We start from the raw sequence: 12,426 nt of genomic DNA, 5'->3' as shown, positions 1-12,426 counted from the left end.
TCTTTTCTTTTCTTTTCTTTTCTTTTCTTTTCTTTTCTTTTCTTTTCCCCTTTAAGACCTGTGTATGCCTTTAAAACTTTACAATAGTAACTGCAGCTTAGAGTGGGAAGTGAAATTCACTTGGTCATCTCTTTGTGAAGTTTGTGTTCTTTGGAGCCTTTAAAGGGAATAAAAAAAAATAAAAGGAAAAAAAAAAAAAAAAACACTGGAAATAAGTTCATTTACTGTTTTCCAGCTGCTATGTTTAAGCTCCTTGTTTTTGCTCTGACACCCTTGGATGACAGCTGGACAGCAGAAACCTCAAGTGCCTGCTGAGGAAGAGATTCCAAAGAGATCTGCATGGCCCCTGTACTCACCCTTGGTCCAGGAGGTCCTGGAGGCCCAGCAGTGCCTTCTAGTCCCCTCACCCCCTGTAAAACCAAATCCAGTCAAGCATTATCAAGAGGACTCAAAGAGACACAGTAAGCAGTGAGGTGGTTTCTCCCTGTGCTGCTTTTACCAGAAGCTTGCCAGAAGCAGGTAAAAAACACATCTGCCAAGCATGCAGGAGTGTTGGCACCTGGTCAGTCATGCAAAGTTGGTCAAACCTGAGATTACCCAGTATTTCTTTTTTTTACTCCAATCCCTCTGGCCTTGTGAAAATAACCACTTATGCACCAGTGCATTAGGAGAGCTGGATGACTGGGGTACACTCAGAGCTGGACTTTAGGCACCCATGAATGAAAACTGAGAGGTGAGGTATTTTACCTTTGCACCTTGAAGACCATCCCTGCCTGGAGCTCCCTGCACACCAGGAGTGCCCTGTAAATCAGAATTGCTGGGTTAAGTTGGCAGCAGGTTATCATTGCCCTACTTCATCTTGTAACAAGGGAAATAAGGAAAAGATGGAAGAAGAAACAGAGTTATTAACGAAACTGAGCAGTCACTGTCACCCCACCATTAACTGCATTATCTCTAGCTTGCAGACAGGTCTTTCCTTCTCCCAGCAGCTGACTCAGTTTCCCTTGGGAAAGTGCTGATGACACTCCGCAATGAAACAATTTCCAAGCAGACAGCAGGTAAAACTATGGCTTTTCAGCCTTGTTTTAATTAGTTAATGGAGAAAATGGGCAAATCTTTGAGACAATTAAACGGAATTGTGTCTGTCATTACCTGCATGCCAGGACTTCCAGTGTCTCCTTTCTCTCCTTTTATACCTGGTGGTCCCTTTGAATTAAAATAAAAGGACACGGTTAAGCGTGATGCCTCTAAGGGAAGCAGCACCCTGCTGCTACACGTCCACATCCCGTATCGCTCCTGTGTGATGCTATGGGGAGCTTTGCAACCACAGCACGTTCGTGGGGATTCTGCTGTCCGAGACACGCACGCAGCAGCCTCCACCTCTGCTCCTTGCCAAGCGATGACGATCGCTGCGAAGAGAAATGCCTGAATTCTGCTCTGGGCTTGTTTTCATTAAAGGCACGCTAGGGAGAGTCTGGACAGAAGCAGTTTTTTTTTGCCAGAATGACTAAATCCCGGGCCTCATCAGCACGAAGAAAATGATCACCACCTCTCTCTAGTGCAGCTGTCTAGCTGTTAATAAGGATGATGTCAATACGTAGGCCAGGTTTTTTGGGGGGAAAGGGAGGGGATTATTGGGACACTTCTTTCTGGGGCATGTTCTAACTGCAAAGAGCAGGAGACAGAAAAAGGCAGTGGAAGAGATGACATACCACAGGACCCTGAATTGTGATTCCTTGGGAACCTGGAGAGCCTTGCTGGCCACTGGGGCCCGCTGGCCCCACTTGTCCTGGTGGGCCTGGTTCACCCTAAAGCCAAAAGACATGAAATCAAAGACAGAAAGAAAACAATTAGCTCCTGCTCTCCACGTGGGCCGTGCTGCATGACCTGGGTCAGCAAGAAATAGCGACAGGATTCGAGATGAAGTCAGAGCAGTGAGGGAGTCGCTAAGTAACCTCAGCTGCCTTTCCCTTCAAGGTGCAAGGTTTTGGTGCATCTTCCATGGAAGAAAATGAGAGAGCTGCAGCTCAAGCACAGCACAAAACTGACCATTCTCCAGCACAGCTGCTTTCTAAGAAGATTGCTGACCACATACTTTGCATTAATTCAACATCATCAGGCCCATCATCTCAATTTCCATAGCCCAACTGAGCATTTAATTAATAATGTGATCCCATCCTCCTCAGTGCATCACTTCCTAGGGCTCTGTGCAGCAGTGTGGCAGATCCCAGCCCAGGGAATCAAGCTCACACCTGGACCGAGCACAGCCAGCTACGCATCCTGCCTCTGATGCACCCTGCAGAGGAGGCCAGTGGTGGTGCTGAGCTCCAGGACTCACCTTGGGCCCCGGCTCCCCCTGCTCCCCCTGCGGTCCTCTCCTCCCAGGGCTGCCCTGCCAGTAAGACACAAAGATGTTGTTAATAATGTCATAATCTTTATAGCAGTGTGAACAGGAGCCTAAGGGACGGGAGTGGGTGCATTTTGCTATACACAAACAATGGAAGATGATTCCTGACCCAGAGAGCTCACATGAAATGGGGACAAAAAAACAGTAATTGGAGTCATCCAGAAAATATGGAAGAGGGGAGGAGAAAGGACAGCACAGCCCTGGGTGCCAGGCAGTGGCTGCACCGCACTCACCACCAGTGAGGAGAGCTGAAACTTTAATTTCTTCAACCTCCTCCCACCAACCCCCAGCAAATCCATGCACTAAATGGAGAACGGGTCACACGTGAACATGGGAAGGTGCTGAGGAAGAAATAAAGAGGGGCTTGTGCATGCAGCCCTTTGGGACTAGGCTGTTGCTTGTAACATCATCCCAAGAGACAGACCCTAAGATCAGGGACAATATCTGGTGCTGGGGAGACACAGCTCAGCTCTGCATCCTCAGAACTGCTGGATCAGACAGGAAACTAATCTCTGGCATGAACCAATACCATGTGAACCTTAAAATAACACGTGAACTTAATCTGAAAGTTTCTATTCTTGAATCTTAAAAAAAAAAAAAAAAAAAAAAAAAAAAAATGGGTTTGGATTAAGGAGTACAAGCAGGCAGCTTTGCAAAAAGTGCTTTCAGAAGCACCCAGAAGCTGATTTCAGAAGACTGGACAGAAAAAAATAAAGTTAAGGACAGTGACACACACAAGGTGGGACACAGCCTTGCTGGCTTTGGTCACAGTTTTAAATGTAGCAGCAAGTGCTCTTGTAACTGCAAATTACCCAGGGCTTGATGGTGTGAGAATAAGGTGGTGTGTCAAAACCGTATTTCTCTAATGCTTAAAAGAATCCTGCTCTTTAAAGAGTCGTACTGCAGAGATGTTTAAACCACAGGGCCATGCAAGATGGTAATTATGCACTTATGATATTGAAGCACACTGCGATAGCAGAGTGTGCTGAGTAATTAAACTTCCACTGGAATGAGCATGTAATTACTCTGCAGCGAGGAGCTGTTCTTTGCAAAGCGTGGAGCTGAAGTCACAGTGAAACCACAGCAATGTGAGGGGTGATCTAAAGCCTCATCAAGTGAACAAAGAGGTCATGGTTTCATGGTTGCTTTCCATGAGAAAAGCACCTGGAGTGGCCAAAATTGGGTGCCCTGGGCAGGCTGTCAGGTTTTGGCTGCTGTGCGCACATAAAACAAGTTTCCCTGAAACTTATAAAATGCAGATTTATATTTTTATTTTGATAACCATTTCCCAGCATCTATTTAGACCATTTCCTGGAACACAGTGCATACTTAAAGACTTATCACTTTCCCATTTTTCTTCATGGTTTCCTTGCAAGTCATGTTCACTGTGAAGAGAGCGAGCCCTGGGGACAGGCAGGACTGCCAAGTCTCCCCTTTCTCTACACTGCCCATAACTGCAGAGACTTCTCAGGCCTCCACTTAACAGAGAATCAAGATAGGAAGGTTTTTTTTTTGTTGTTGTTCCTTTTTGTCTTTTTGTCTTGGCATTTACAAAGAATTTCAGAGCTGGTGATCCACAAAATCTCTGCATGCACACACACCGAGGGTGGCCTGTCCCCCTCTCCTAAGAGGATTAAAGTAGCACTGGGAAATGCTCAGCCTGCTCCCAGTGCAGCTGTTGCACTCCCAAAATGCTGCAATGTGCACAGAGAAGCAAACTCTGGGATCTGTGCTGGGCAGTGAAGAGCTGCCCTCTGCTTTTACCTGGGATGAGGACAGGAGATGGGGCATAAAGCATCATGGAGCCCCAGGAGTGTTACGCTCATGCCTGAGGTGCCTGAACAGCACAAAGCAACACTAGTGCATGTAATAAAAGCTGCTTTTGAGGAGCACATGGAAGGGTGAACTTACAGGGGGCCCTGGAGGTCCTGGCAAGCCCGGGCGGCCAGAAGTGCAAGAGCAGGCAGGAGCTAAGGTCGGGCAGGTCTCCTCATCCCTCTGCAATGAAAACAAGCCAAGATCAAGCCGAGGTGGCGTGAGCAGCTATGCAGCAAAAGTGGGATGGACAACAGGTAACATTTTCAGTGTTTCAAAATTCAGTCTTTCCAGTGGAGAAACCCAGAAATTTTCTCTGCCACAAAGAATTTTTTTTTTTTTTTGAAAAAATCAAGTGCCTTATTTTTCTGTGAAATACCAAGCTTAGACTTTATATACTTGTATATGAGCCAGCCCCGCATGAAATTTGCTTAACATACAGAAAGATAATTTGCTCCTTGCTAAGTATTCACACACCCCACAAAGCAACCTTCTGTGCTGGGGATTTGAAGGGAAGCGCAGGGGATGTTGTGCCCGAGGGCTGAGAGCTGGCAGCAAAACCACAGGATTGTCAAGGTGCTGTCATAGATCCTGTTCAGGACAGGAGGGATACGCACTGCCTTGGGACTCAGAGTCATCTTGCTTTTTGAAGCAGACACACCTTTGTTCACTCCACCAAGACACATCCTGTTGATATTCCCAAGAAATGAGGAAAAAGTGATTTACTTCTTGTGTCTACCAAAATCATTTGCAGTGTCACTCCAGTGCCACGGGAGTGTTCCATCATCCCCAGCTAGCAGAGCCATCCCTCTTGTCTTACCAGTGCAGGAAGATCGCAGCATCTGTCCTCCTCTGCTCCTAAACTGTTGCACGCAATCTGCAAAGACTGCAGCTGGAACTGGGGGTAGAAAAGAGAGGTGACACAAGGTAGCACTGGCACACAGGATCCTTCCCCAAACTTCATGATGTCCGAGTGCTAGAAATAATCTTCAGTGATGGTTTGACAGACTCTGCCACGTTGTCCTAATAGTAATCGTGCCCCAAAAGCCGTACCATAAGTAGCAGCCCTGGCCACTGAGCTATTTACCAGCCTTCAGGTCTCTGCTAAGCCAGTCACCAAGCAAAAGCCAAGTCTGATTGTTCACACAAACCCACAGCAGCAAGCAGGTCCCCAAGTAATTGGGTGTCAGCATTGCCAAAACATGAAAACAAACTTCTCTTCGCTCCCTTCAGGGGAATAGACATAAGAATAAAATGGCAGCAGCTCCCAGGAGAGATGTGTTCCCCTCCCAGGAACCCTGTCCTGTCTTTCTCACCACATCCCTCACAACTATCACGTCTTCCCATTGTGATTAACGCAGGAGCATGCACCGCTAAACAACAAAAAATGAGGCAGAGAGGATTTTGTGATTTCATTAATACAATTTTTCATCTGTTTTTCCTTCCACTGCATGCATTTAACATGCCAAGGGAGTGTGGCACACAGCCTACAGGTAGGCAAACCCCACAGATCAAGCAGCATTTAAAGATATCTTAAATAAAATAAGGTTCCACAATAACCAGTAATGAGACACACTGTCTTCTCAAGGGCAGCAGAGCTGTGGAAGATGTGAAGCTTTGCTGGGCTTGAAAAGCAATGGGAGCAGAGATGGCATGGAGCTGTTCGTTAGTCAGCTATATTTCGCTAGCTAACTGTTAGCAAGGAGAATTTAGGAGGGACAGGGAGAGCACAGAATCCTGCCCCCTTGGCTGCTGTCTGACAGGCTTGTGATCAGTCTACACTGCTAACACTTATTTAGGAAATAAGTAAATACTGCTAGAATCCCACTGTCCCCTGGCTTGTTATATAGCTGATCCCATATCTTCACAGCCCTGCAGTCCCACTGAGCAGTTCCCCCTAATTCTGCACATTTAACATTCCTGTTTTTTGGGGTAAATATGGCAACACACTCCCAGGCAATGGCACACATGGATGGTTTTGCCTTTTGGACAACGCACGGAGCTGTTGGAGGCACGGCAGCGAGCCCAAACTTCCCCTTGTTCTGTCCTCTTGTAGGGAGCGGGCTCTCTGAAGGCTCTGCAATGCTATAAGGACATGCCTGCAGGCTGGCCCTGAGCGTTGGGGTTGTTTTAATTCAAATTGCTGCTGACAATGAGCCTCTATCCTAAAGATTGTTCTCACGTCATTTGCATGCAGAGACCCAAGCCCAAGCACGATGGAGATGGAGGCCCCTCCCAGACTTGTTGCCCTCAGTCACTGGCATTGCCCAGTGCCACTCAGGGGGGCAGATGCCACAACCTTCCCTTTCAGAAGCAATTTCCTGCCCCTCCTGTGTGCTGCATCCTGCTAGGGCAGGCTCTGCACTTCCCCATCCCAGAGGATGCAGTGCTGGGACTCGCTGGCGCTGCTGCCTCTGCTCACAGACCTCAAACAGAGGTAGGAGGGGAGAGGAAGAGAAACTCTGTGCCAGGAAAGCTCCTTAAATCACAGAGATCAGCAGGATCAGGACACGGTCCTGCGTCACAGCAGCCTTTGGAGGCATTCAGAGCCAGAACGACGTGAGATTGCACGCCTCTCCATCTGCCCACCCCAGCCAGCTTCAGATTTAAGCCCCCAGTTCCCAGAACATGTCCCTCCTGGGACTCACCGATGCCGACCCGCTTCTGGGCCCTCTGGTCCTTGTCACTTTTCCCAGCATGATGAAGCCAGCCATGGAGATGCTGCCAACAGTGTTGATGGGTTTCTCTGCTATTTTCTTACAGTCCAGATAGAGTTTGATCTTGAAGCGGCTCACTGCCACATGCACCTAGGTGGAAAGAGCCAGGCTGGACTTCAGCAATGCAACACGGAGACTTTTAAACACACTAACACCTTCCACCCATTTCCCAGAGTTGGAAATTTAAGCAAGAGTCCTGGTAAAAACAAGGGACCAGCCAGCCATCCCCATGGGAAGTCACAGCCTCTTCAACAGGCAGCCCTGGTGGATGGGCACTGGGCTAGGAAAAAGGAAGCATCTGCAGAAACAATAAATATTTTGTGGCCAATGAACCTGAAAATCGCAGCCAGCCACAGGTCACCACAAGCTGCCTTCATTCCCTCCTGCCTCTGGACAGAGCTTGTCAGTGCCCTGAGCTCTCAAACTGTTCCTGGCTGTCCCCTCTCAGGCATTTCTGACACCTCTACCACAGACTCCTTAGTAAAGCATATATACGAACATACATGCTATACAAATAAGTACTGAAATGGCAAATGTACATCTTTTACAGGGAATTAATTTGATGTACACTGTGTATTTTATTCCTATGCCATTTCGTGTTATTACCATATATTACATATAAAAATGATGGCCATTATGTGTGGTTATAATTAACCCATCCCTATTAGCATTCAAAAAATGAGAAAGTGTGCAATGCATTATAAGAAGCAATCAATAAAAATGCATTTTACACATGGGATGAACCTAAACTCTTTAGCGTGATAAACTTCAGCACATTGAATAGGTTTACTGGTCCCCTAGCAATCTGGATGCAAAGTGCTTATAATCGCTCCTCACTTTGCACAGCACACATTGATGGCATAATACTGTCAGGCAGGTACGAGATCGTGAGATACACTTCTCCCTTTTTTGATAAGGACCTTATGAAAGCTCCCATAGAATATCTTCTTCACTTCCTGTTGGTCAAAGGAGACTTCCTGCAAGTCAGCCTTGTAGTCGTGATTGAAATAGGTCAAGGATTTCTTACTGGCTACAGGGAAAATAGGACAAATAACTTAGAATTAAAAGAGAATTTGATTTCACCCACATACTGAACAATAATAACTAAATAAGCTTAAACATTGTGAAAGGCTTCATATGTTATTATCAAATATTTCTAAACAATGGAAAATAAAGATAACAGGTTAAAATATTATTTTTTTATAACAAGTAGAATAAAAATGAAAATACAACTTTTAATTGCAGGGGGAAGTATTTAAAAAGTGATGCTGGCAGCAACAACAAAGCTTCCTGAAAACTGCTGCTGTATGAAAAAAATAAAAAAATGAAAAAAATAATAAAAAAAATAACCCTCCAAATTTCCAAGTGAACACCCAAACGAGTTCTGCTGCCTGCAGAAAGGTATGCAAATACCTGGAGTTAACCTATGCAACATGAAACCTTACGGTCAAGGTTAACACCAAGGAGGGGCTGGAAGTCCTCGTCTGTTATTTGCCACACAGCAAAGGGCTCCTTGGGGGTCTCGGGCAGGAGACGCAGGAGGAAGCTGATGGTGTGCTCAGGTGGGATTGCAAAGAGGTGGACGTCGCTGAAATGAGACAAGCCAAGGAAGCATCAGTTGCATAAAGCAGTAAAAGCCAGCAGACAACATCCTTCAGACAGTCACGTTTCTTCGGCAGGACAGCTTAGAAAAGCTTCAGCTCTGGGACTTGTGATATGCCACAAGAGAGCCCAGTATTATTTCGTGCATCCCTCTCAGGCTGTCAAAGCCTGAGCTGAGTGCTGAGCACATGCTGTGAGGTCCTCAAGGAGCTCCCCCTGGTGCCATGGGGAGACCCAGGTGGAGCAGTCAGTGTCAGTCCATCACTGCCAGAGCTGCCCCAGGGAGCGCCAAAGACGCAGCAAGTGTGGATTTAATGCTTGTCAAAATAGAGCTTACAAAATATCAAACAACCTGTCAGGCTCCAAAACTCTTGCCCAAGCATCCTCTTCAAAATGAAGGAAGAAGGGGTATAACATACCATGGGGTAAAGTTTTAAGTCTGATCAGAAATCTATAGAAATGCCCTGGAAGGATAAGCACAAAGCCCCCAGAAAGTGCCCTCTGTGTCCCCGCATCCCAGCTGCAAAATTTGGGCTCAGCTCTGGAACTCCTGAGCATGCAGCAAAGCCCATCAGCAGCTGCTGGCAGGGCCTGGCTTCCTCTGCAGCCGCTGCCAAGCTCGTCAGGGAGCGCTGGGCAGAACTGCAGGGAGGCGAAGAAGGTCAAATTGGTTATGCCTGAAATACATCTGTAATCTGAAACAAGATGCAATTGCATGGGCATATACACAACTCATCAAGCATCTTTTCAGGACTGATTCATAAGTAATGTCAGCTTCTTATTCTCCCTCTGCTTCTGATGGTGTAATATCCTTGGAGAGGCATACGTACCAGCTGAAGAAAAGGATTTGCCCATGATTTTCCAAGTATTTACACCAAAGAGCTCTCTGAATCCCCCCCATTCTGTGTACTCTAAGAAGCTTTGCTTCTTTAACTAAGATTAAGCTTAGCCAGTGCCTCAGTAATTAGGCTTTAAACAAAGTAGGACTGAATGTCAAGAATCAGATCATTCCTGATTATTATCATTAAAAATGAGTGAGGTCATGGGAGCTGCCTGGCCCCCGGGACCCTGTGGAGTAGCCTCATACACAGCAAACAGGGTCAAGCCACAACCCTCGGTGGTTATTCCTTCTTATCAGTAAAGATCAAGCTACTGAGAACAGTCAGGAGACAAATATTTTCTAAAGCGAAGCTCTGTCTGCAAACCAGAGATGCTGGGAGGAGGGATTGAAGATGAAAACTTGACCTCAAAATGCCATCACTGAAGTGTGCGTGGTTGTGGGCAGAATGCCTAAAGAGCTGTGCAGTGCCTGTACACGACATGAGCCCTATGTCCAGCACAGCAACTTACGCTGCAAATTAAGTGATTCTGTAAAATGCAAAACACCTCCCCCCATGAGAAGTTTTGGCTGCATGGAAATGAATAATGAATACCCATGTTGTGTCCTCTTCACTTCTGCAGGATATATCCCATACCCATCTTGAGGCAAGTCCAAGGTTAATTTCTTTATGTATTAAGGAAAAAACATCTGTCATTCTTTCCAGACAATGAAAAGTTGAGCTCATCATCTTTACAATTTAATTTTGAAGTTGCCAGTGGGGCTTCATCACTCATACACAGATCAGTGATCTCCCCTTGCCGTGAGCACAGCTAATGTGTATGCATGAGCCCAACAGCGAGCACAATGCTGGTCACAGCTCTGCTCCCACCTGGTCCTCTGGGTGAGCTGAGTGTCCCTGAACAGCGTGAAGGTGCGGGATCCGCTGAATATGAACGGCTCCATGGCTACGCCTTTAACAGAGGAATATTCCTTCTCTACTAAGCCAAACACTTCCATCATATCAAACCCTGGAACAGACAAAAAGCAGAAAAATAAGTGGTTAGAAAAGAGTGGCCAAAAAAAAAAAAGCATGATGGTAGAGCAGGTAGAATAAGCTTCTGGCTAGCATGGAGGCAGCAACAGGAGAAAAGGCCACAGCAGCAGACATCAGCAAGGCTGGACAGACTCACTAGAAACCTGGAGCATGTTCCACAAGTGGCAGCCAAGGAAAACAGTTTGTGTCTGTACCCTCTGCATACATTTGCAGTAATTGCCTCTTGGAGAACGATGTACTAAAGATGGAGACTGCCACAATTTTGTTTTCAAATCTCCCGAATGAAAAACAAGTCAGAAATTACTCTAAAAAAAAAAAAAAAAAAAAAAAAAAAAAAAATTTATAAAATTGTTCTCCATTTCAAATAGATGCAAAAATATTATCTTCAAAAGACATGGAACCAGTCCAGTAATTGCTGGCAGGAAGAGAGAATTATTTCTGCTCTGAAATGCTGTATATGTAATAGTCACAGAAAAAGGGAAAGAACTTTAAAATATGAGAATTTCCATTTCTCTCTATTTTCATGAGGCACCCAGGAGTGACCTGCCTTATGCAGCCTACAGAGGTTCTCCCCTGACATCTCTGACATCGCCTCTCCAGCTCAAGCAGCTTCATCTCACTTCCCTGCCTCATCATTAAAGCTCTGAGTCATTTTCTCATTTCAGTTTTCTGTTCTGTAAGACAAGATCTTGCAATTGGGATTCTTTTTTTAGTTTATCTGAGTTTGCAGCAGGGTGGGATGAAGGAGATAGCTCATTCTCTTGCAAATGGAAGGGCTACAATTTCATTACAATGTGGGCTTTTTGGTCTGGATTCCCTCACCCTTTCACTATTTATCGTCTTCTGAAGTTGCTTGGTTTGAGTTATTTTGTTTTTGGAATTTGGTCCAGGTTGCACTCTTTTCCCCTATAACATTACTAGGGTGTTTTCTAAAAATAAATGATCTACTTGAGCCATTTATTTCTGATACAGGGCTCATGGCACTGGAGTTGCATTAAAAAATGCAAGAAACACAGTAGTGTAAAGATGCAAAACAAAGCTCAGTTCACAGTTATAATCATATTGTAACATAACCATATTATTAATATAACGTGAATCTGCCATATAATGATTTCAGCAATTTCTTTTTCTCTCTACCCCGTTTGGTCCCACCCCACTGCGTACATTTAACTTTGTGCATTCACTAGAGCAAGGAAAGGAGCAGGCTGTCCCATGCCTCAAGCAACACATTCATTCTGTCTTGTACCCAATGAATAATAATTATTCATATATAGCCAGATTGTTTGAGCAGCAAAGACAGACTCGTGAAATAATAGCCCACACCCTGATGGGAAGAGCAATCACCCTGGATGCAGATGAGAACAAGGGTCAAGTCGCCAGCAGAGCAGCAATTTAACCCACGTCTTCCATATTCTATAAACACACTCAGCCATTCAGTTTGGGGCAGAATCTGTCTTTTCTGGCCCTCAGCTTGAAAAGTGGTCTTCACTGTCAGCATTTGAAGGGTCTCGGGTTTTACCTGATAAAGGCTGGTTTCCTGTTTCATTCACAGACTTCTCCCCTTTCCCTCCGGGCAGGAAAACCATTCCCCCCGATCAGCTGTTGCATATTTCTCAAAAAGCAAGATATGGTTTGCACATTTACAGCCCAGCACCACGTGGGCTTGGTATGATACCGTACCTCGTATGGAACCTGCAGCAGAGCTGATGGTGGGGCAGGCTGTGGGAAGAAAATAAAAGGGAAAAAAATAGGGGAAAAAGAGAGTAGGGGATTACTAAAACAAAATAAACACAATTCCTCTGGAGACAGGTATAAAATTGATATTTATGCAGACATAAAGGTTCTTCCTCGCCTTGTTCATCACAACAACAACAACAACAAAAAAACAGATGGTCTTTCAAAAAGATTGTCTTTCATCAAACATCTTCATGATCCCTTTTTTTTGACTAAAACACCTAGCAATATGAAATAAAAGGGAGCATCATGTTCTGCAAGCTTCTTTTTAAAACAG

The 12,426-nt window shown here is 45.4% G+C and overlaps 1 protein-coding gene across 2 annotated transcripts in view; it reads right to left on the bottom strand.

The window, feature by feature from the left end:
* The window catches only part of COL20A1 (collagen type XX alpha 1 chain), a 44,661-nt gene that overhangs the window by 5,972 nt on the left and 26,263 nt on the right, over positions 1–12,426 (bottom strand). For both annotated transcript variants that reach the window (XM_035344223.1, XM_035344224.1), the window contains 12 exons: positions 12,096–12,134; positions 10,251–10,389; positions 8,385–8,527; positions 7,860–7,969; positions 6,871–7,029; positions 5,043–5,120; positions 4,319–4,405; positions 2,339–2,392; positions 1,713–1,808; positions 1,153–1,206; positions 748–801; positions 357–410 (listed from right to left, as the gene is read on the bottom strand). In XM_035344223.1, coding sequence (XP_035200114.1) covers positions 357–410; positions 748–801; positions 1,153–1,206; positions 1,713–1,808; positions 2,339–2,392; positions 4,319–4,405; positions 5,043–5,120; positions 6,871–7,029; positions 7,860–7,969; positions 8,385–8,527; positions 10,251–10,389; positions 12,096–12,134 — 1,067 coding nt within the window. The remainder of the gene's footprint in view (positions 1–356; positions 411–747; positions 802–1,152; positions 1,207–1,712; positions 1,809–2,338; positions 2,393–4,318; positions 4,406–5,042; positions 5,121–6,870; positions 7,030–7,859; positions 7,970–8,384; positions 8,528–10,250; positions 10,390–12,095; positions 12,135–12,426) is intronic.

Source organism: Oxyura jamaicensis, chromosome 20 (genome assembly GCF_011077185.1).
Source record: "Oxyura jamaicensis isolate SHBP4307 breed ruddy duck chromosome 20, BPBGC_Ojam_1.0, whole genome shotgun sequence".
Taxonomy (NCBI): Eukaryota; Metazoa; Chordata; class Aves; order Anseriformes; family Anatidae; genus Oxyura; species Oxyura jamaicensis.
Note: the sequence above shows the minus strand (reverse complement) of the source record. Positions and strands in the feature narration are given on the sequence as shown.